At 38.2% G+C, this 21685-nt stretch overlaps 1 protein-coding gene across 2 annotated transcripts in view; it reads left to right on the forward strand.

The window, feature by feature from the left end:
* Nucleotides 1–21685, forward strand: part of LOC113068070 (nuclear pore complex protein Nup214-like) — a 50002-nt gene that overhangs the window by 14321 nt on the left and 13996 nt on the right. The window contains exons 17-29 of one of the 2 annotated variants that reach the window (XM_026240648.1): nucleotides 830–988; nucleotides 1064–1167; nucleotides 1247–1429; nucleotides 2523–2608; nucleotides 3440–3523; nucleotides 4190–4462; nucleotides 4541–4702; nucleotides 5835–5937; nucleotides 14321–14387; nucleotides 14577–14655; nucleotides 14813–14891; nucleotides 16563–16615; nucleotides 18193–19749. In XM_026240648.1, the coding sequence (XP_026096433.1) occupies nucleotides 830–988; nucleotides 1064–1167; nucleotides 1247–1429; nucleotides 2523–2608; nucleotides 3440–3523; nucleotides 4190–4462; nucleotides 4541–4702; nucleotides 5835–5937; nucleotides 14321–14387; nucleotides 14577–14655; nucleotides 14813–14891; nucleotides 16563–16615; nucleotides 18193–19749 (2989 nt within the window). The remainder of the gene's footprint in view (nucleotides 1–829; nucleotides 989–1063; nucleotides 1168–1246; nucleotides 1430–2522; nucleotides 2609–3439; nucleotides 3524–4189; nucleotides 4463–4540; nucleotides 4703–5834; nucleotides 5938–14320; nucleotides 14388–14576; nucleotides 14656–14812; nucleotides 14892–16562; nucleotides 16616–18192; nucleotides 19750–21685) is intronic. The other variant, XM_026240649.1, reaches the window with a different exon arrangement.

The raw sequence follows: 21685 nt of genomic DNA on the forward strand, positions 1-21685 counted from the left end.
TTAGCTTTCCAGTAACTTTGCCCACTCTTATCTCCCTATATAGTCTGTATTTGGCCTGGATATACAGTATAAGTCTTTGTCCTCACTCCTGTAGGCATCCTCTTTGACCTAGCAAAGCTGTTTGAGTGTTGGACTGAACCAAGGTTTGTCGTTGTTAAATGTTAAATAAGTTCTGGTGGGAACAAACATATCCTCACAGTTCCTAATGTAGGATGTCACGGTGCCATTAAGTTCATCCAGATCAGTAGCTGCAGCCTCAAAAACACTCCATTCAGTATTTTCGAAGCAGGCCTGTAAATCTTGCTCCGCTTCAACAGTTCGTGTCTTTACAGTTTTTACTACAGGCTTGACAGATTTGACCAAAAACAAAAATGCATATCATAATATGAACTAAATGTTTATCAAACTCTTATTTGAAATCTGTCTCACTTGCAATTGGGCTGATATTCAGGAAAAAAACATCCTTGCTCGTGGTATTGCTAAACTATGTCATGATATTAATATAAGACAGACCCATATAGTGCATTTTTGGCTCCATATATTAAATGTTGTGGCTGTTTTATTTTTAACTACATTCTAGGCAACAGCAAAAAGTGTAAGCATGCTCTCAAGACATAATTTTTTCTTTTTGTAATGGATTAATGTACTCCAATATCAGTTACAGTGTTACCAAATTGATACACTAATGCACATTTTTAAATAAATTGTTATAAATGGTCATGATCAATGGTTATTCAAACATTTTAGCACTTGATGTAAACATATTTAAACCCAAAATGGCGCCAGTGACAAACGAGTTTGACTGACTGACTCAAATTGTTGAACCCAGTCTCTTCACGGGGACATCAGTGCACTGAAGACCAGCCTGCTGGAGGGCTTCGCTGGAGCAGAGGAGGCACGATCACAGAGCGAGCTCAACCGAGACAAAGACTACCTCCAGCTGCTCTACAAGAAACCACTGGACCCTCGGCGTGAAGAACAGCTCAAGGTCTCGTCACCACCTCGGACAACCAGCCTAGATCTTAAAAGGATAATGTGTGCTGAAAGTGTGTTTTTGCCACAGGAAATCCGCCGCTTGTACCAGTACGTCAAGTTTGCCATGGAAGACGTGAATGCCGTTTTGGACGTGGAGTGGGAGAAGCACTTAGAGAAGAAGAAAAAGCAGAGGTGAGCAGCTGTGATATTGTGTTTTATTTGCACACATCTGTTCGTCTGTACACCTGAGTATCAGTGTTTGCTCCTAAAGGCACATGATCATCCCGGAGAGAGAGGCTCTGTTTGCAGCATTGGCCAATAATCTGGATATCATCAACCAGCAGAAGCAGCGTCTTGACCGACTGGAGAGTGACCTGCACAATCTGAGGCTCTACAGAGGGATGTCAGTGCGGAGCTTCACCAGCCAGACACCCTCTACCCCATCAGGACAGAGGTGAGAGTGAATGTCAGCATCACAGTGCATCATGGACAATCGATAGTGGATTGTGCTGATAATATAATGTCTAAAATTGAAAAATATGGCCTATAACCTGTTAACAGAGAGAGTGAACGTATGCATATTTCAAAATGACTTCCCAACTAGAATTAGACCTAGAATTTTATTTACTGTTCTATTTCTTCATGCTTTATTAAATAAATATAAATAAATAATGGGTCTCCTCAACGTTGTTTTGGCATTGTATTAACATGATAGAAATATTATTAGGGCTGTTGATTGTATGCATCAATTTGGTGCATTTAAATTGTGATTAATTTGCAATGAATTAAGTGAATTAATCGGCACATCGTGTAATGAATTAGATTTTTTAGATTAGATAGTTTGACGGGCCTAATTTTAATTTATTTTCACACAATAGGCTATGATTTTATATCCACTGTGTTGAGCCTTAATCTTAATTATGTTTATATTGTATGATATAGTTTTGGAATATAAGCCAGAAAAGAAACAAAGTTCAAACATCTTGCAGGCAAAAAAGCTCAGATATGTATCAGCTCAAATCACAAAAATTGATCACAACAAGAACAAGTTGACACACCAGAGCTCCAAAAATAGAAAGAATTATTTTAATGCATGTTCTCGTCAACAGTGATTGTTTGAGAGTCGAGACATATGGCTCTTCATCAGACACGTGCACCAGCACTCATTCATTGACGTCTGTGAAGTTAAATGTAGACTCGGTGGGGTAATTATTTAAGATTCTTGTTGTCAGGAGACTCATTTATTCACAGTGGCAATACTTTTTTGTCATATTCACCTACGAGTATAACACTGTTATTTAAGATTTAAGTTGTCTCTAAACATGTTTAAAACGCACTGTATATCACACGCATCTGATAGCAGAAAAAGCCACATAGGTTAAAATTTAGTTTGAAGCATTTGATGAATAACATATTTAATACAGCTTGGATTGTGTGCTTATCCAGCACCAGCTCACTTTGTGTCCTTATATTTTACCTGCATTTGCAGCATCATCCTGGAGGAAAGCTGGAAGCATCCATATTCACGTGTTCTGTGTGTTTTACAGTCTTGACAGTGAGCTGGAGAGTTTGAAGGACGCTCTTCTGAAGGCCAGACTAGAAACGACACCTAAAGATCCTGCAAAATCACCATGTAAGATCTGCATGTGTTCACCACAGTTCTGTCATCCTCACGTTCAACAGCACAGTCTGAATTGTTCATGTCTTCAGACTCGAGATGATTCTGCTCACAGATAGGGGTGCTCCGATCAGGATTTTTGAGGCCGATCACAGAAAGCAGTATCTGCCGAAATGATCACCGATACAGATCTTTTTAAAGCCTTCTTTTCATCATACAGAGTTGGTAATGATCCAATCAAGATTTGTAAACATTTATTCAGGGCCTGAATTAAATTTTTAACCCCTCTTAGGTGACTCTTGTGAGAGGGGATTTTTTTAACATTTTCAAAATTAGATAATAAAGATGATTAGATTAGATGATAAATTAGATATTTTTTATCAATTTATGTTTATCTTACTTGTAGTACAAACGCGATGTGATTTGAAGCCATTGGTGCATTTTGAGAGAGAATGCGCATTGTGATTCATGCACGCTGTTTGTGAAAATATGGTTCACAGAAAGTTTTCAAATTACTTTGTTATTTAATGAAGAAATATGAATTGTACCTCACCTTCAGCACTATAATTATTTCACCCGCAGCGGGCGGAGACTGAGACGGTGCTGCTGCATGTCATGCCAGACCTCTCACGGCAGGCACGTCATCAGCTTGAGATTGTTTTTTGAAATCGGTCTTTACAGAGACAGCAGATCAAACGTCCCGAAGCGATTATCCACCAATAGCGATCGGTAGCCGATTAATCGGAGCACCCCTACTCACAAATGAGCTGCAGTGAGATGTTGTTATAATTTGACCTCCCTGATATGTGTGTGTGTGTGTGTGTGTGTGTGTGTGTGTTTATGCAGCTAAAATGACCCCGGCCAAACAGTCTCAGCTGAGGAATTTCCTGTCAAAGCGACAGACCCCACCGGTTCGCTCCACAGCTCCAGGTACATCAACTGTGTGTGATTGTGCATCTAGGGGTGTTACATTGACAAAAAGTAACTTATATCTCAATATTTTTTATAATTTTGTTGATAGCTCTAAGGCAGTGTTTTGCTTGGTATGTTTTGGTGCTGGTTCTTGGCTGCTTAAGGCATGTCATGGACAAGCTTTTCATATTATTTTATATATTATATATTTATTCTGTGCATGGCTAGTGTACGATAAACTTTGTCATTAAAGGATAATCTTTGCCATCTTAAATTGATTTAGAGGGAATTATTTTCCTTATTAAAAAGGCTTTTTATTCTAACCTTTTTAGATGGCTTTGTCATATTTTGCCAAATTCTTCTCTATCTTATCTTTAGTAAATTTAATTATTAAAATAAGACCCGATACAATGTTACCAATCAAATTAAATTGCCCTGCTGAAGTGACATCTATTAAAGCAATAAGCCCCAAGAAGCCATGGTTTACAGTGAATTTAATTATTGCTTTTTTTAAATGGTAATATCATATACTTAGTAAGGTTTCGCAGAATAAAACAGAGCAAATAAAGTGTAACGATATAAAACAAAAAAACAGTATTCTTCCACCAAACAATGTAGTTCCTCAGATACGATACACTCCATACACTCCTGTGTTTGTCTCATATGTCTCTTTCTGTTTCTCAGCCAACCTGTCACGGTCAGCCTTCCTGACTCCTCAGTTCTATGAGGATCTGGACGAGGTGAGCTCCACCTCGTCTCTGTCTCAGCCTCTGGAGCCTGAGGACTCCCTGGCAGTGGCAGAGGAAGAGGACGAGCCGGCGCCCATCCCGGTGATGACACCCTCTGTCCCAAAACACCCCACGGTGGTCCGTACACCCTCCATACAGCCGGGCTTCAGTATGCAGTCCAGTCCGTTCAGCAGAGTCCAGAACGTCCCCATACCTGTCTTCAGTACCGGTAAGGTTCAAACCGTACCTCAACTCATGACTCTGGTCTAGTTAATGGTATTTACAACATCTCTTGCATGTATCGCAGCACCAAAGATAAACATGGACAGTGCTGATAGCACAGCATTAGCCACAAAAACAGTCAAGCATGGAGCTCCGCCCACAGAAAAGATCACACCCACCACAATCCCCGCCCCCCAGGCTGCAGGAAGAGCCGCCCTCAGCAGACACATGACCAGCCAGAAACCAGGTACAAACATACTGTACTTCACAGATCTGTTATTATCCACATTTACACACCATACACACGTTTTCATCATTTCAGAAAGTGTTGATTTTAAACTCTGCGGAGCTGATCTTTAATAGTATTTATAATTATTAGTTATCAGTAAGTCTCCATCAGTCCTATCTGTACACTAGAGGGCGACACTGTATGTCAGACCTACAGCATATTTGTACTGTTAAACAGACTAAATTATTGTTGATGTACACTACCTTGCAAAAAAAAATGTAAGTGGCAATAAAGACATTTATAATGTAACACAAAAAAATATATTTCAAATAAATACTGTTCTTTTGAATTTTCTATTCATCAAAAAATCTTGACAAATAAAATGCATCAGTTTCCACAAAAATATTGGGCAGCACAACTGTTTTCAACACTGATAATAATCTAAAATGATTTCTGAATGATCATGTGACACTGAAGACTCGAGTAATGATGCTAAAAAGATCAGCTTTGATCGCATCAGTAAAATAAATTTTAACATTCTATTCAGATAGAAAACCATTATTTTAAACTAATAATGTTTCTAAATCTTAACTTTTTTTTTTTTTTTTTTTAATAAATGCAGCCTTGGTGAGCAGAAGAGACTTGTTTGTTTGTTTGTTTTTGCAAGATCATGATTGTGGGTTGAATAGATGAATGTACAAGCCTGCAGTATGAGTGAAAGTGTGTATTGTTTCTCTTTACCATTTCTATTCATAATTGAATCACCTGTTCAGTTTTTTACATTCCATCTCTAAGAAAATGAACTCATAAACACTTATTAGTTATATAAGAATAGAGTTTTTAAGAATTGTTCACTTTTATTTTGCTATTGTGTAGTGTTTAAAACATTGTTCACTTCAAATGGAAAATAGGGAATGCTTCTTTGTAATGTGACGTCAACCACCCAAAGGCATTATATAATGGTGTAATAAAGTAATTATTGACTTTTCTCAGTCCTCACATTGAAGGCTGTGAAACACGTGGATGTGCAGATGTCACAGTGATCCAAAATGTGACAATTAATTTAATGTCATGATATCCCCTCTGCTGCTGTGGGCTAGACATGCTCATCTGTGTGTTTATTACAGTCTGTCTCTATCATTTTCTTCAGGAGCGTCTCTGACAGAGTCCTCGCTCAAGACAGTTCCTCAGGTGGTGAACGTACAGGAACTGAAGGATAAAGGTCCGCCTATACCTGTGTCCACTATCATCAGGTGAGAGAACCACAGCAGGGGGATTATGGACCATTTTTATGATTTTTCTTTTTTTTTCTCACTGAATACAGCACTGCTGGTTGCTCTTCTTCAGTACAGATTGAAAATGCATGCAGAATGCCTCACACTGGGTTGCTTTGTCTTTTTAACCACAGTAGTTCATTTGCTTTGACAGAGAGCTCACGGCACATAACACACACACTCGTTATGCACAACAGAAGCATGTGCTCAGAACAAATCTGATGTTCATTCGCCGTGTGTGTGTGTGTGTGTGTGTTTGTGTTTGTGTGTGTGTGATCCTCTCTGTGCGTCTAAAAATTAGGTCGTCGTCACAGTCAGATTGAGTCTGTGTTTATTATGGGCTCTGCATGTGTACAGCGTCCTGTTTTAACCTTACACATGAGCTCATCTGCCCTAAGGGGTGCATTTAGACAACATTGTGAGCGCGCTCGGACCCTCTTATCTGCAGCGCTGTGTGGTGAACAACAGTGGCTGGATTCGTGAGACGTGTGCTGAACTATGAGACCGGCATCAGCTCTCTGTTAAACATAGAAATGCATGTTAAGGATTAAAGCTTGAAGAGCTTTGGATATTCATAAACCAGCATTTGACATTTGCTGGGCTGGACAGTCACATGACCACACATCTGTCCATCACAGCACATTAGTGTTTGGTATTTCTATCAGGTGACTGATGATATACAGTCGGTTGAAGGTTTGAAACTCTCATCGCCGGATATGAATCATTTGCTGCCTGCTAGAGTGTTTATTATGTGGAATTTACTGGATCATTGTTATATGTACTTAAGAATACATGTACTTAGTAATAAATGCAAGAAAATAAACTTTAACCAAAAACGATCCCTATAGCCGGTATATGTAGTTAATAACTATTACTTTGTTTATTTGTGTTATGGCACTGTAACAAGGACGCCTTAAAATGAAGTGTAACTCTTTGTCAGTGTTATAGTTATCATTATTTATTGACAATAACAGTCATTGTTATGATCATAGTTGTCATTAACATTGCTATTTACATTATAGTTATTACATTCATTAATGTTTTAGTGTACACTATAAATGTCTATATAGTTATCATTATAGTTGTAAAAATAACCATAATTTAAATAAGTTATCAAAGGCAGCATTAACATTTTAATTATAAATGTCAGTATTGCTGATATAATTGTAGTTGTTGTCATTGTTATTGTTGGTTATCGTATACGTAGTTGTCATTTTATCGCTATAGTTGTCAGTATTAAATTATTATACTTTTATTGTAATTTTTAGAGTTTTATTTAGGTTGTTACTAGAGATGTTCCGATTTTTTCCCTCCCGATAACGATTCCGATACTTTTGCTTTGGGTATCGGCCGATACCGAGTACCGATATAAGTGTGTAATAAAAAACAAAAGGAAAAGATCATCCTACGCCTGCATAACTGTGATATTATCATTGTGGTAAGGTTTGGCTCAGGTTAAACCCTTTGTAAAACATGAATACAGGAAATGGAACCCATTTATTTTAAAATGTGTTTTTAAATAAAACCATATAACAGTAGTGCAACTTAAACATAGGAATAATTATTCTTTTTTTTTTTTAAGTGCAGCCACAATATTGTAAAATAAAGGCATTTAAATGTTTAAAGCTGCAGTAGGTAACTTTTGTAAAAATATATTTTTTTACATATTTGTTAAACCTGTCTTTATGTCCTGACAGTAGAATATGAGACAGTTAATCTATGAAAAAATCAAGCTCCTCTGGCTCCTCCCAGTGGTCCTATTGCCATTTGCAGAAATACATCACTCCCGTTAAGAAACAACCAATCAGAGCTGCGGTACGTAACTTTGTTTGTGTTCAAAATTTACAAAAATGTATATAATAAGCGAGTACACCATGAATCCATTTTCCAAACCCGTGTTTTTGGCTTGTCCTGAATCACTAGGGTACACCTATAATAAGTGTTTATATTCAGACTATTTTTGGTTGCTTCGGGGGTACCGCGGCGGAGTAACCCAGTACCTTTGTGATTCTTCGTAGACATAAACAGAGAGTAGTAGTTCCGGCTACAATGTTCTTCCACAAGACTTCAATGATTCCTTTAAAAAAAAATTGTTGTGCCAGTATGTTACCCTCGGAACTTGTTCGTGCAGCACCACACTTCGAGGGGTAAATGTTGACTCTGTCCACCCAGTGTGACGGTAAACTTAGCAAAGACATGGGGCACACGTCGGAGCTCCACATGTTTGTGGTAAAGCTGATTGCATGCCCGTCTTTCAGCATACACAAAATGTGTTCCCTAACTGTCTCGTATAATTTGGGTAGCGCAGTTTCAGAGATATATTCACGAACTGGCAAACAGTACATTGGCTCCAAATGCTCCATTAAGCACCAAAAACACACATTTTCGACAACATATAGGGGTTGGTCATCCAGGACAATAAACTCTGCAATGTCGGTTATCTTTGTTGCCTTTTGGCTATCTTTGGGAAATTTATCTCATCGCTGGAAGGCAGTTTCCAGAGTTTGCTTCTGCAGTTTTCGTCGTGCTCTTTAGTGTGACGCATCTTCAAATGTTTGATAAAGTTGCTGGTGTTGAAATTTGCAACGTTCGTGCCACCCCTTTGGAATTGCTTCTTTGCATATGTTGCATTTCACCGTCTTACTGGTGGGAAAATCCACTGTAAAGTACTGCCAAACTGCCGACATGATGCGTTAACGTTAGCTCTGTGGTTAGCTCCTTTTAAGGAGGAGTCAGGTGGTCAGTTCTTCTTCGCCCCTCTAAAACTACAGCAGCTGCCGATGGCAGCACAGCACAACTGTTTTAAGAGCGGCGAAGAAGAACTGTAAGCTAACGGAGCTAACCAGTAAATAGATTCCTGTTTCTAATAAATTATATGGTATTGGATCGGTGCCTGGCCTCAAGTACTCGCCAAATCTGATGCCAGCATTTTCGGCAGTATCTGAGGCATTTCCGATACTGGTATCGGAATCGGAACAACTCTAGTTGTTACAGCTGTAGTTGTTAACAATAACATCACAGGCATCATTTGTTTTATCACTTTAAATATCAATATCATTACTGTTATGTTGTTCTAGTTATTGTTACAGTTATTGTTAATGTTAAACTTGGTTATCGTAACATTTTATAGTACATGTACATCAGTACATGCATAGTTAACAACATGGTTATTAATATTATAGTTAAAGTTGTTGTTAACATTTACGGTTTGTTACATTAACTGTTAAAGTTATTGCAATTATTGTCTAAAAAATTATAATGTTTTAGTGTTTTATACTTTTCTGAATCTTTATAATTTAGGTTATGGTTGTAGTTTTCAGTGTCATACATTTTATAGTTGTTGTTATAGTTGTCATCACTGTTCTACTTATCATTAACGTTGCAGTTATCATTATAGTTCATTATACATTGATGCTGTATTTCAGGTTGTTGTTGTTGGGAAGGTGTGTGTTTTGTCCAGTGTTGTGCACTGACACACACAGCAGGATGTAGGAGTTTGTGGTCAGCATTATGAGCTACATGATTTGACATCATTTCCTGCACTGACGTCCTGACTCATGCTGTCTGAGCTGGCCAGAGGTATATCTGATGTCTAAGCGTTGTGTTACATGCAAGCAGCGAGATGCCTTATCTGTGTGTGAATGCACAAGACTATGTGTCCCATGCAACTTTAACCCAGACACATGTATTATTAACGCTTGAGCTGCTCGTCCTGAGGCAGCGGCTGCACACCGGTACACATGCATGCGGCTGTGGCTGTGTTCAGAGCTGCAGACCACTACATTAGTCACACTGTTTTAGCAGTATGTCACTGATGAAATACATGTGACAGAATCACAATGCAGCACACTCTGTGAACTGAGAAGTGATATTAACCACAATCTCTTTCTTGACTCATTATTTAATCAAACTGCTAGAAGATACACTGGGTTTAATTCAAGCTTCAAACACGTTTATTTCCTGTATAGTGAGTAGGGGTGTAACGATTCACTCGTTTTCTCGATGCATCGATTACAAACCCTGTCGATTCATATGCATCGATCTTGAAACATGATTTTTGACTCGTGACTCGCAGATCGTGGACAGTAATTGATTCAAAATGCTAAGAATCGAATGAATCGCGATTTCTATAGCGATTCAATGCTTTCAAAATGTATACACATTAAATTACTACACGCACAAATTAATGGAGACCTTGAAGAGTGTTCGTGAATCGTGCCTCATCTGTCTTTAACGCGCTCCACTGTTTACCGCCTGAGACTGTCACAGGATTGCGCTGGTGCTCCGTTCGTCTCTGACGCAGCTGACGTGTGATCTATAGGACTCGTGGCCAGTAATGCTAACGTGAAGTAGTTTTACTTTTCTGTAGTTTGTCAATGGCTCTCTGCATCTTACCGGCGGAGTTACCGGAGCCGTCGACAGCTGTATTTATTGCATGGCCGGAGCAGAAATGTAAGTGTCTACACAGATCCATTGAATGATAAATGTTTTTAAACAATGCGGATGAACCGATCATACGAAGGAAACTTTATAAACCACAGCATTAACAACGACCTTGAAATAAGAGCGCAAGATTTATCTCATAATCAGATGCATGAAAGTAGCGTTTGTTTCATTAGCAAACAGACATCTGGCACGTTTTCTCTCAGAATCATTCGCTGATGGAGAGGAAAAGTTAAATAGAGATGAAGACGTTTTCACACTGAAAGAGAAGCGATCTCGCTCTCATAGACGTGCTAGGCTATATCTGCAGCTAAACTGAATAAAAGCAGAATGAACTGCTGAAACTAAAAAAAAAACACAAACAATTTATGAATGATGCAGTGCTAATTGACATTTATTACAGTACAGAAATTATAAAGTATATTTTCTACCTTATTATGTGCAGAAAATTTTAATAATTGCTAATTAAATGTAGCCTAGTATATAAAACAATCATAAAATTGCCATTAGGAAAAAAATATAGATTACAAATGATTGATTATTGTCCAGCAGTGTATTTGATTTATTACAGCTAATTAAAAGTAATTAAAAAAGAAGATAATTCCTTGTAAAAAAAATAAAAAAATAAATATAATTATTATTATTATTATATAGGCTACATACATAAAATGATTGTATTTGACATTTCTGTCACTTCTGAAATTATGGCTACGCCCCTGGTGTGACAAAATGTTAGCTTATACATAATACTCTTTAAGCCCTTTTTAAAAATTTGACTTAGATACATTTTTACGTATGCCATGTCGCATCATTAAACTAGCATTTAACAGTGGACAAAAGTTTTTTTTTTTTTTTTTTGTTCTCTAACCATAAATGCTACTGTAATTTGCCCCCTGCCTAAGCATTTAAAGAATTTAGTAGAAGCGTTTAAATAATCCCATGAATGCACTTAAAGAATGCAGAATCGAATCTTTATAATCGAATCGAATCGAATTTAATTGTTAATCGAATTGAATCGTTCTAAATTTGCAAAAATCTTTCTTGAATCGAATCGAAAACCTATGAATCGTAATCGAATCGAATCGCTGCCTTGCCAAAGATTCACAGCCCTAATAGTGAGGTCTAACGCCAAAGTAGCAAGGGCACAAATAACATTTTAGTATACTAGATTTCAAACATGAACTGTTCTGTACTGCATTAAAAAAATGTTTTTGCATTTTTCAATTTTTAAACCATTTTAATCTGAATTTCTGCACAAATTAAGACCTGTTCACATCAAGATCGATAACTTATATTAGCATCAACACCAGCAGACAATAATGTTATGTTTATTATAAACATGCTCTGAAGTTTTGTCATGTCATGCTTTCTAATATCGGTGAATATTGTCATATAATAAGAACGATTATCAAAACTTTATAGTTATAGTCCTTGAAGTCAATGGTCTTTCATTGCTTTCCTAATAAAGTTACTCAAAGCAGGGCTTCAGACAAGGAAGAAAACAAAACATTAAGGAGCCATTGGCTCCTATAAGAAACACAATTAGGTGGCAAATAATGTTTGTGTGCCACAGATAACGTGACACATTTTTGATGTCCATGCATGTTTGTTTCTTATTGTAGTAGTAAAGAGAAAGATATGATGGGTTCACTTGTTGTTTGAACTGAGGTGCTTAAACAAACGCTCATTTTGCGTTAAAGAGTGCCAAAACGGTATTTATTGTTTTAGTTTTCTGAATTTGGCTGAACTTTAAAGCTTATTGCAATTATTGGAAGGCAAGTGTGCTAAAAATATGTAGTTAAAGGTATAGTTCACCCAAAAATGAAAAGTTTTTGTTTATCTGCTTACCCCCAGGGCATCCAAGATGTAGGTGACTTTGTTTCTTCAGTAGAACACACAGATTTTTAACACAAACCGTTGCAGTCTATCAGTCTTATAATGTAAGTGGATGGGAATCATGGCTAAAACATACAATAAAACAAAAAAACATACACATAAGTCTTGTGTGTTTTTGACAGTATTAGCGCAATCAGATGATAACTAAGGAATAAGGTGCTGTTTGACCAGCCTTTTAGTTCACGGGTGTATGCGCTCTGAATAAGCACGTAACCAGTAAGGCTTTAAAATGTTTACACGTTATGTGAAAACTAGTATAAGTATATAAATAAATAAAAAGAGACTTACTCATGTTTATGATCTCTGCTGAATAAAGTGCTTCATTCTTTTTTTTCTGAGGAAACCCATTTCTCTAATCCTCAACCACATCGCATCTTTTTAGGGTGAATTATGTCTTATTCCTCTAATCGCGAAGCAAAAAGTAAAATAAAAGAACTGGAAGAACAGTCTCGCTTCCTTTTCTTCTGTGTGGGTGTATTCAAGCTGCGCGCTTCAGTTTGAATCTGAATAGCGCGTTCAGCACGGGGGCATGGTCACATTAGATATAATGAAGTGAGACATGAAGTATGGACATCGCGTTGTTTTCATATGGATCACTTTATCACAGAATGTTTTTTTGTTCAGCAGCACTTGTTTAGTTTAAAAGTAGACATGTCAAGCTTTCTATAGATATCTCTTTCATGTCTCTTTGTTGAGTATTCACGGAGTTACAATTCATTTTAATGACGTGTTTGTAAATGAAGATCAGCGCAGACAAAGGCTGCAGACAGCACACCTTTTTTGTTATCTTTATTTTATAAGTGCACAAAGTTTTGTTATGTCTGTATCCAAAAAAAAAAGTAGACCCTTTACAGATTTGATTGATGTATTACTCTCATCTGTACAATTAAAACGGAAAGTGTCATTTATGTTCTTTTCGGAGTTATCAGGAGAAAATGACACATAACGCGTATATGCGTTAAACATAAAAGATGCGATCGCAAAACAAACAGGAAAAAGTCATTAGATGGAAATGTTTAAGTGGTAACGCACATTTTTATAGTCTTTATATATACATTAATATACTTCAGAAAAAACTTCTCTCCCAAATTAATATTTTTGGTCGAAAATGCAACCGTTTTAGTTGCAGTTTGGAGCCCTGCATAGATTTATACTGTCCTCCATGTGTACTGTACAGTATGCACTAAACAGCTGTCTCTGCCTTTGTGTGTGTGTGTGTGTGTGTGTGTCTCTCATCCTGTCTGTATTGATCTCTTATACTGATGCAGAAAGACAGAAACATCCTCACACACACACTTGTTCATTAGGTTTGTGCACCGTGCAGAGGTCAGGTGACCGTTGTAATGAGGTAATCGTGATTCAAGTGCTTGGGCTGTTTATCAGAGCACATCTCTACTCTTCCTCTGCTCCAGTTACCTTCATCATTATCATCATAGTGGTCACATGAGCGTTGGCTGTTCTGCCTGCTCACTCTGTCTGTCTGACCATTGCTGCAGTGGCTATTCGTCCTGAACAGCCGCAGGACACTTTCCACGTGAACTTCCCGTGCTGAACCACACTCACTGACTCGGACGAGAAGGAAAAACAAACGTGAACACAGAGCATCAGACCTCTTTTGTTCAAATACTCAGGATGTTTCTCAGATGCATCCTAGCATCCCTGAACACAAAGGCATTCATCTGTAAATATGAGCTTTTCACACACAGTAGCCTATTTACATCCAACCGCAAGCAAGCATGCTAGTGCCTGCAAAACACTTGATGACACCAGCGAGTGCAGCTGTGTGATTTGGGTAAAAAAAAATTATTTGGCCACAGTTTGGCCCAAAATTTTGCTTGTATTATTATGGCTAACACCTTATGGAGTTGTTTTGTGCAGTTTATTATCACAGTTTCCAGTTTTACAAAATTTCCTGGAAATGTTTTCCTAAAAACACTCACGTTCTTAACTTCCTGTGCTGTTTGATTACTAGAAGTTGTCCCCTGAGTTGTCTGAATGAATCCCATTTTATGTGTGTCTGTAGCGCGTCTGTTCCAGCGCCGGCGGCTCAGGTGGTTCAGCAGGTTCTGGCAACAGTGGAGGCCAATAAAGTAAGTCCCACATGAGCTGCTCCAAAACATCAATCACAACATTACAGTTACTGCTGACTGAAACGCCAAACTGCTTTTTAACAGAATTCAGTGTTTGTAACAATGATTTCCTCTTACAAATCACACACAGAACATCTGCAGAGTAAGCAAACTTCTGTCATTTGGCGTAACCATTGTTTTTGCTTGCAGAATTCCTTTCAAGGTGCTTTAAACGTCTCAGCGCAACTGGCAGGTCCGGCACAGACCACATCAGGTAGTTTTGTGTTTGGTGAGTGTGACTGAGTTTCCACATTAGTACAAATTGTTCAGTATAAAGTAGAATAAATTCTAAATAGATGCGGCTGCACTACTTTGTACTCCAGTACCTGTGGAGTAATGATGGTTTGAGTGTTGTAATGAGCTTGTTTCTTTATGCGCTGCTACAGGTGGAGCTGCTAAAATTGACGCAGGAGCATCTTCATCCATAAGTGAGAAGAACTCAAAGGGCTTTTCATTTACTGCTCCGTGAGTTACTAAACACACTAAACCACCTTCATCTCAATACAAGTCTTCATGGTTGTTATTGATTTGTGAGATTATTATGAGTTATCTAGTTATGGGTTATCTTGATTTAGTCTGTTATTTATACAGATTTGTGCACTTACTGATTCTACTCCATATTAGGGATGGGCGATACCACATTTTTCCATGCGATATGATACCGATACTTTTTGTTACAATTTTAACGATACCAATACCGATACTGCTTATAATTTTAAAAGTTTTTGTGATTTTTCAAAGTAATCTTAATTTAATATATATATAAATTTGCAGTTACCATGACTACAAGAACGATGATTTGTGGTGTTATTGTTAAAACTATGGGTAATTTTCGTAAGGGAACCTGAAAAAAAAAAAAACCTTTCACAGGAATGTGCCTGAAAGTGATAAACGGGCCTAATTTTTACCTAAATGTTTTATAATTTATTTTAATATATATTAAAAATGTATAAGGTGTGCATTGTAGCTGACACCTAAATGAACACATTACAATTGTTTTATGAGTCTTTCTCCTCAAATGCTATTGTGCTTCAAATTTGTGTTTGAGCCCATGTAAAAAAAAAGTAGCACAATTTACATATGATTTACAGTTCATTTTAATAAATATCAAACATTCAATTCAATTGTGCATTGTAGCTGACACCTACATGAACAATTACAGTTGTTTTTATGACTGTAAGTCATTATCCTCAAATGCTACTGACGTTAGAAAAGTGTATACCAATATCGCATGTAACTTTGGAGACGGTCCCTAAATTTGAGACTCTTTGAACGTCCAACGTCAAGCCAACTTCATTTTTTCATAGTTTCCTTTTCTCTGTGCCGGATTGGTGATGTCCTTTACCCAGGCATAGATGTCCATCCATCAATTATGAACTTTCAGCCACTGGGAGAATGGTGCCGGGGTTTTTTTTTGTTTTTTTTTAGCAACTGGGATGGTGCCCCCTCTGGAATTTGGTGCCCTATACAGACTGCGTATTCTGCGTATAGGGAGCGGCGGTACTGCTGTCATCTTATGCGCAAGTCGCGACCGTGCATGACGTGTTGTGATGGTGAACGGCATGTTGCACTACGCGCAGCCCCAGACAATCGGTCTGTTAACATCATACCACAGGGTCCGCGAGACCTTTAATTTTTATATCATACACACACCGTCCCAATTGGCCTGCACACACTGCTTAAAACATTTAGTTATAACAAATTATAAATATAATTAAGTATCGATACCAAAATAGAAGCTTCTGAGTATCGATATATCAATACTGCAGCATCGATGTGCACATCCCTACTCCATATGTTAGTGGCTCTTCAGCAGCAAAATAACTGAAGAAATATCTGTTTGCTAAATGAAGCCAAGTAGCATGATTCTTATTCTTCTTATTTATTATTTTATATGTAAATTATACTTATTATTTTGTCTCTGTACCTAATATTTGTAAAAATGACATGCTGTGAAAATACAGGTATCGGCGAATACCAAAAATGAAAGCATCTGATTGGAATAGTTCTGAAAAAAGTGGTATCGGTGCATCCCTACTTTTTTTCTACTGGATTATTAAATATGTCTTTTATATTGTTTGCATTTGAATATGAACACCAGTATGTGGTTTAGATGCAGAATCTGCTGTTTCACAGGTCATCAGGGTTCAGTTTCGCAACTCCATCACAGGACACCAACAACACTCAAGGTATGATCTCCATGGGTCTCATGTCATTAAGCAAGGCAAATATTTAATGTTACTTAATTTTTTAGTTTTTAATAGTGGTCGACCAATATATCGGCAAGGCTGATATATCAGCCGATATTTGCCATTTTACAAATATCGGCATTGGCCAATAAGGTTTTCTGCTTGGCCGATGTGTTATTTTGACGGCGCTGCCAGCGGAAGCACCTCAGCGCACACAATGCTCACATTCTCTCTTTTGTTCTTCGTTGTTGTTAACAGTTCTGTCTAATACGGATAGACATCTGTCTAATAATCAGATAGAACAGTTGAACAAAGAAATTAATATAAACAAAGTATTATAACGATTGCTTTTATATTAGGCCTATTGGTAATAGAAAGGCAAACATTATAATACTTTCTTGTTTGCAGTCAACATTAAGCAAATAAGCTTTTATATTATTCAAACAAATTTGTGAATGACTATTGAACATTTAATTTCACAAACCTTGCGAACTTTATCGAGTCCAGCTGTGAGATCTTGTGAAGTGTGCGTTTTTATCAAGCATGATCGTGTATCCTCTGGGTGACGGTCTGTCCGTGTGAACTAAATGCTTTTAACTCGTGATTTCAAATTATGATGTGCTTTATGCGTTTGTCCACTGTCATATTCATGTAATTTGTGTACTGTGTACTGTATGTAAAATGAGGGTTATCCTGGATACGGAGTGCCCTGTTGGTTACAGTGTTTACTTTCTTTTAAATTATATTTTTTATAAATATTTATTTATTTGTGAAAAATACTGTCATCTAAAGTATAAGCAGTTTCTTTTACAGGTTTTTTAATCCATTGTCAAATGATTTCAAATTTCTTAAATATTAATAATAATAATAAAAAAATAATATCGCTTTATATCGGCTATCGGCACCCCTGCTGTCCAAGATATCGGCATTGGCTGACAAAAAACACATATCGGTCGACCACTAGTTTTTAACACTGCTTTTGATTAGAAAATGTCAAAGTTTTCAGTGCCATTCCATTGGCCAGGAGGGTTTGAAAGAATCTGCAGATATGTCCACATAATTTAGATCAGTGGTTTCTCAACCGAGGGCATTAGCAAGCTTCTCAAAATAACCTGACATTTTTTTAAATAAAGACAAAACAATCTTTTGAATATCATAAAACAAAAATTCAAGATAACAAAAAAAAAATATTTTGTTTTATTTTAATTAGTTTTACTTTTAGTTGCATAAGTTCTATCTTCTGAATAATTTGAAATTAAAAATGTTATAAATTCTGTCAATTAAATTAGGGCCGGTCGGGTTTGGAATATTGTTATGGTCAAGCTGGGGGTCTTGGGGTCAAAAAGGTTGAGAACCACTGATTTAGACCGCTGTCATCCTCTGCACCTTTTGCTAATTTGATGATACTCATGATAAAATACACTTAGGACAATTCCCCCAAATATCCCTCAAATTCTGTGCAGAATATGTCAGATTCTGCAGATTCTGGACCTCCCAATGGTTTATTGGTCACATTGGTTTATTGATATTGGGCTCTCTTAGTAAATGTATTTATTTTTCCTCCTTTTTACAAATAGCAAAGAGTTCTGGCCTACCAGGCAAGTTCTCTTTTGCAAGCAGCACAGGAACAAATATGACGTTTGGTCCCATGGGGTCTGAGGAGCCGTTTTCCTTTACTTCAAAACTGTCATCTACTGCACAGAGTGTGAGCTCCTCTACACCACCTCCTGAACCATCTAAACTCCCTCAAGCTCCCAAAGCCCAGGGCAATGCTGGAGAAACTCTTGGCTCCTTTTCTGGCTTAAGAGTGGGCCAAAGTGAGGAAGGAAAGGAAGCCCTCAAGACCACCCTGGGTTTCACTTTTGGACAACCTGGCAATGGATCTACAGGATTTGCTTTTGGTTCTGCACAAATCAAGCATGCAGAAACTGGAAGCTCATCAGAATCAACAGGCACTGCAGCAGAGGCTCCAAAGATGACTACGGCACAAGGATTTGGCTCATCTACATTCACCTTTAAACCACAGGACGGAACTGCTCCAAGTTTCACCATTCCCTCTACATCTTCCTTTCCACCAGCTGCCACTTCTTTTGGAAGTCTATTGCGAGCACCTCTATCAGAAACCCAAACTCTTCCAACAAAGTCCCTCCAGCCAGAAACAAAGACTTCAACTGAGCCGGCTCCCTCCACTGATACTGAATCTAAGGAACCTCCAGCAGAACCCAGTCCTAAACCACCAACCTTAAGTGCTCCATCAGCCGTACCGGTCACTGAAGCTGCTTCTCCCACTAGTACTGAGCCCACTACAGAACTTTCCAACAAGCCCCCAACTCCTCCAACTCTCGAGGTCTCTTCCACACCATCTCCATCAGTTACCCCACCATCCGAGACACCGGCGCCTGTCTCCGAGCCTCCTGCAGCAGAACCAGTCTTTGATCCTGCCCCTGAGACTACCAGTACTTTCATAACCACTCCTGCACCCCAAGAAACACCAGCAACCACCCCATCCTCAGCTCCAACATCTGAGAAACCAGGCTCAATCTTCGCCCCGCCTTCAGGTGGCACAGACAGTCTGACTGTAGGAGCCATAAATCTCACCAATGTCGTTACGTCAGCAACCTCCTCTGCCCCATCTGCAGCCACCACCACCACCAGTGTAGCTCCAACCCCTGTCTTCGGACAACCCACTTCTGCCGCCCCGACAACTGTGTTCGGGTCCACTGTCTTTGGTGCCAATTCTACCACCTCTGGATTTGGAAAGCCTGCCTTCGGACAGAGTCCCAGTGCAGGTTTCGGCCAGCCTGCAGCCTCTGGTTCTGCTAGCAGCTTTTCATTTGGTCAGCCAGCGTTTAGTGCAAGTTCTGGGTTTGGGCAGCCGACGGCGGCCTCCACCACATCAGCCACAAACAGTGGAGGAGGAGGACTGTTTGGATCCTCTAGCACAAACAGTGCCAGTTCCTTCTCTTTTGCAGCCAGCGCCACCAGCTCTGCAGCCAGTACTGGTACTGGGCTCTTTGGCCAGAACACTGCTCCTGTATTTGGACAGTCCAGCCCAGGCTTTGGCCAGGGATCCTTGTTTGGCAGCAACACTACCACAGCATCCTCGTCTGGATTCGGCTTTGGACAACAGCCAGGTGGGTTTTTAGGAAGCGCACTACACATTATCGCCCATTTCCAGAAATTCTGACAGGGAAGAGTAGAATGTTGAAATTGAAAGGCTCAGGGCAGGTGCTAACTGAGAAGTTGCTGGATTAATCCAAACCAGGGGTGATGTTAAACCCTTTTTTACTGTGGTATGAACCCCAACAAAATACTACTTCTAAATCCTTGTCATATACTGTGTCCTCTAACTACACATGTGGCACTATGCAGCACAAAATTACAATTTTAGATATGGTTTCTATTTCTGTAACATTGCTGCTGGAGAAACAACATACAAACTATGACTGATAATCTTAGGTACTGATTATGCACTTTATTCAATGGTAAAAGTGTCTAAAGTGAGCTTGAATATAATTTTGCATGACCTTTATAGCTGTACTGAAAGCAATAACAGATGTGTGTTAAAACTGTGAACTCCATGTGAAACAAGAATAGTCCATGAAAAAGATGGTATCAGTGTACATGTACATTTAATAATGTAAAAAATGTTTAATATTTATGAATTAGGTTTTAAACTTAAACCATTTTATTGAGAGTGCAGGGCATTTCCAGAGAGAGCCTCCCACACAGGCTTTTGATTGGCTGTGATATTTCATTGATTCTGTAACAATGTTTTGTCGTGTCAGGTCGCCTCTGGTGTGGACAGCCAGAATTTTAGTTGCTGTAGTGTTTTCGCAATGTGTGTTGTCAGAACACAGTGTAATGGTGGAGTTTTCCCTGTTGATATTTTAGAAATAATGTTGTGTATGTTCTGTCAGCTGTTTAGAAGCAGAAATAGTTATTCAAATTAATGTCTATTGGTCAAAGTGGTTTGCAAAAATGTCAAATTGTGTGTTATTGCATTTGATTCAGTCAAACAGTTAATTAATGTACTGAAGCGTATTGTAGTATTATTGTATCTCTTATTGTAACCGAATGCTTTGTAAGGTAAAATAAGTGCTTGATAAGGTTATATTTACAGTCTGCTGTATGAAATAGAACTCGTTGATGTATTTTATCATGTGTCAGCGATGAAGCAGCTCTTTATTGCAAGTTCATGTTGGGTATAACCAACGTTCTGTACTAAAGGTTAAGACCATTTATATCCATAACAGTACTAATGTAAGACATGAGCCTTTAGCAGATCAGTACTCTTAACCCCAGAGGGATTGTCCCACATTTATGCAGAGCATCTTGATGTTACGCCACCCGCTCAATGGGTCTCATTCATGAAACATTCGTAAATATACGAGTAAATATGTGAGTGATTTGCGCGTAAAGAGAACTTCCCGAAAACTCTTCTCCTGATTCACAAAAACTTCGTAAACGTCAGATGTGATAGTGAAATGTGTGTGTGTTAATGAATTCCAATCAGTCGTAAATGGGACGCGCGTGCACGCTCATTCTCAATTACCATAAATCCCTCCCATTAAATCCGACTGACAACTATATATGAGCATCATATTATGACACCAAACGAATGATTCCAACACGTCTTTTCAAAAGCGAATGAAAATTTAAATTTCTCAGCTGCAGAAATTGAAGTTTTATTATCAGAAGTTCATTCAAAACGCCACGTTTTATTTTCAAGCGTACATATTGGCGTATCAGGTCCTAAAAAAAGGATGCTTGGCAGCATATTACAGACGATGTTAATAGAGTTTCATCTGTTAATCGAACAGTCCCAGAAGTGAAAAGAAAAACCGTATGTAATTACTATATATAATTTTTTTTTTTTAAATGCTGTGTAAATATTTACCCGATTAAGAATTAAAATGCTGCCGTATTAATGAGCAAAACGTTCAGACATTAAACGCACTATTTACGCCTGGCTGGGAGCAGGTGTAGATTTCTTTCGTACCAACTAACATTTGGAAAATACGAACGTTTTAATGAATCCGAAAATTTACGCCAGAACCACTTTACACG

This window comes from Carassius auratus, linkage group LG30F, assembly GCF_003368295.1.
Source record: "Carassius auratus strain Wakin linkage group LG30F, ASM336829v1, whole genome shotgun sequence".
Lineage (NCBI taxonomy): Eukaryota > Metazoa > Chordata > Actinopteri > Cypriniformes > Cyprinidae > Carassius > Carassius auratus.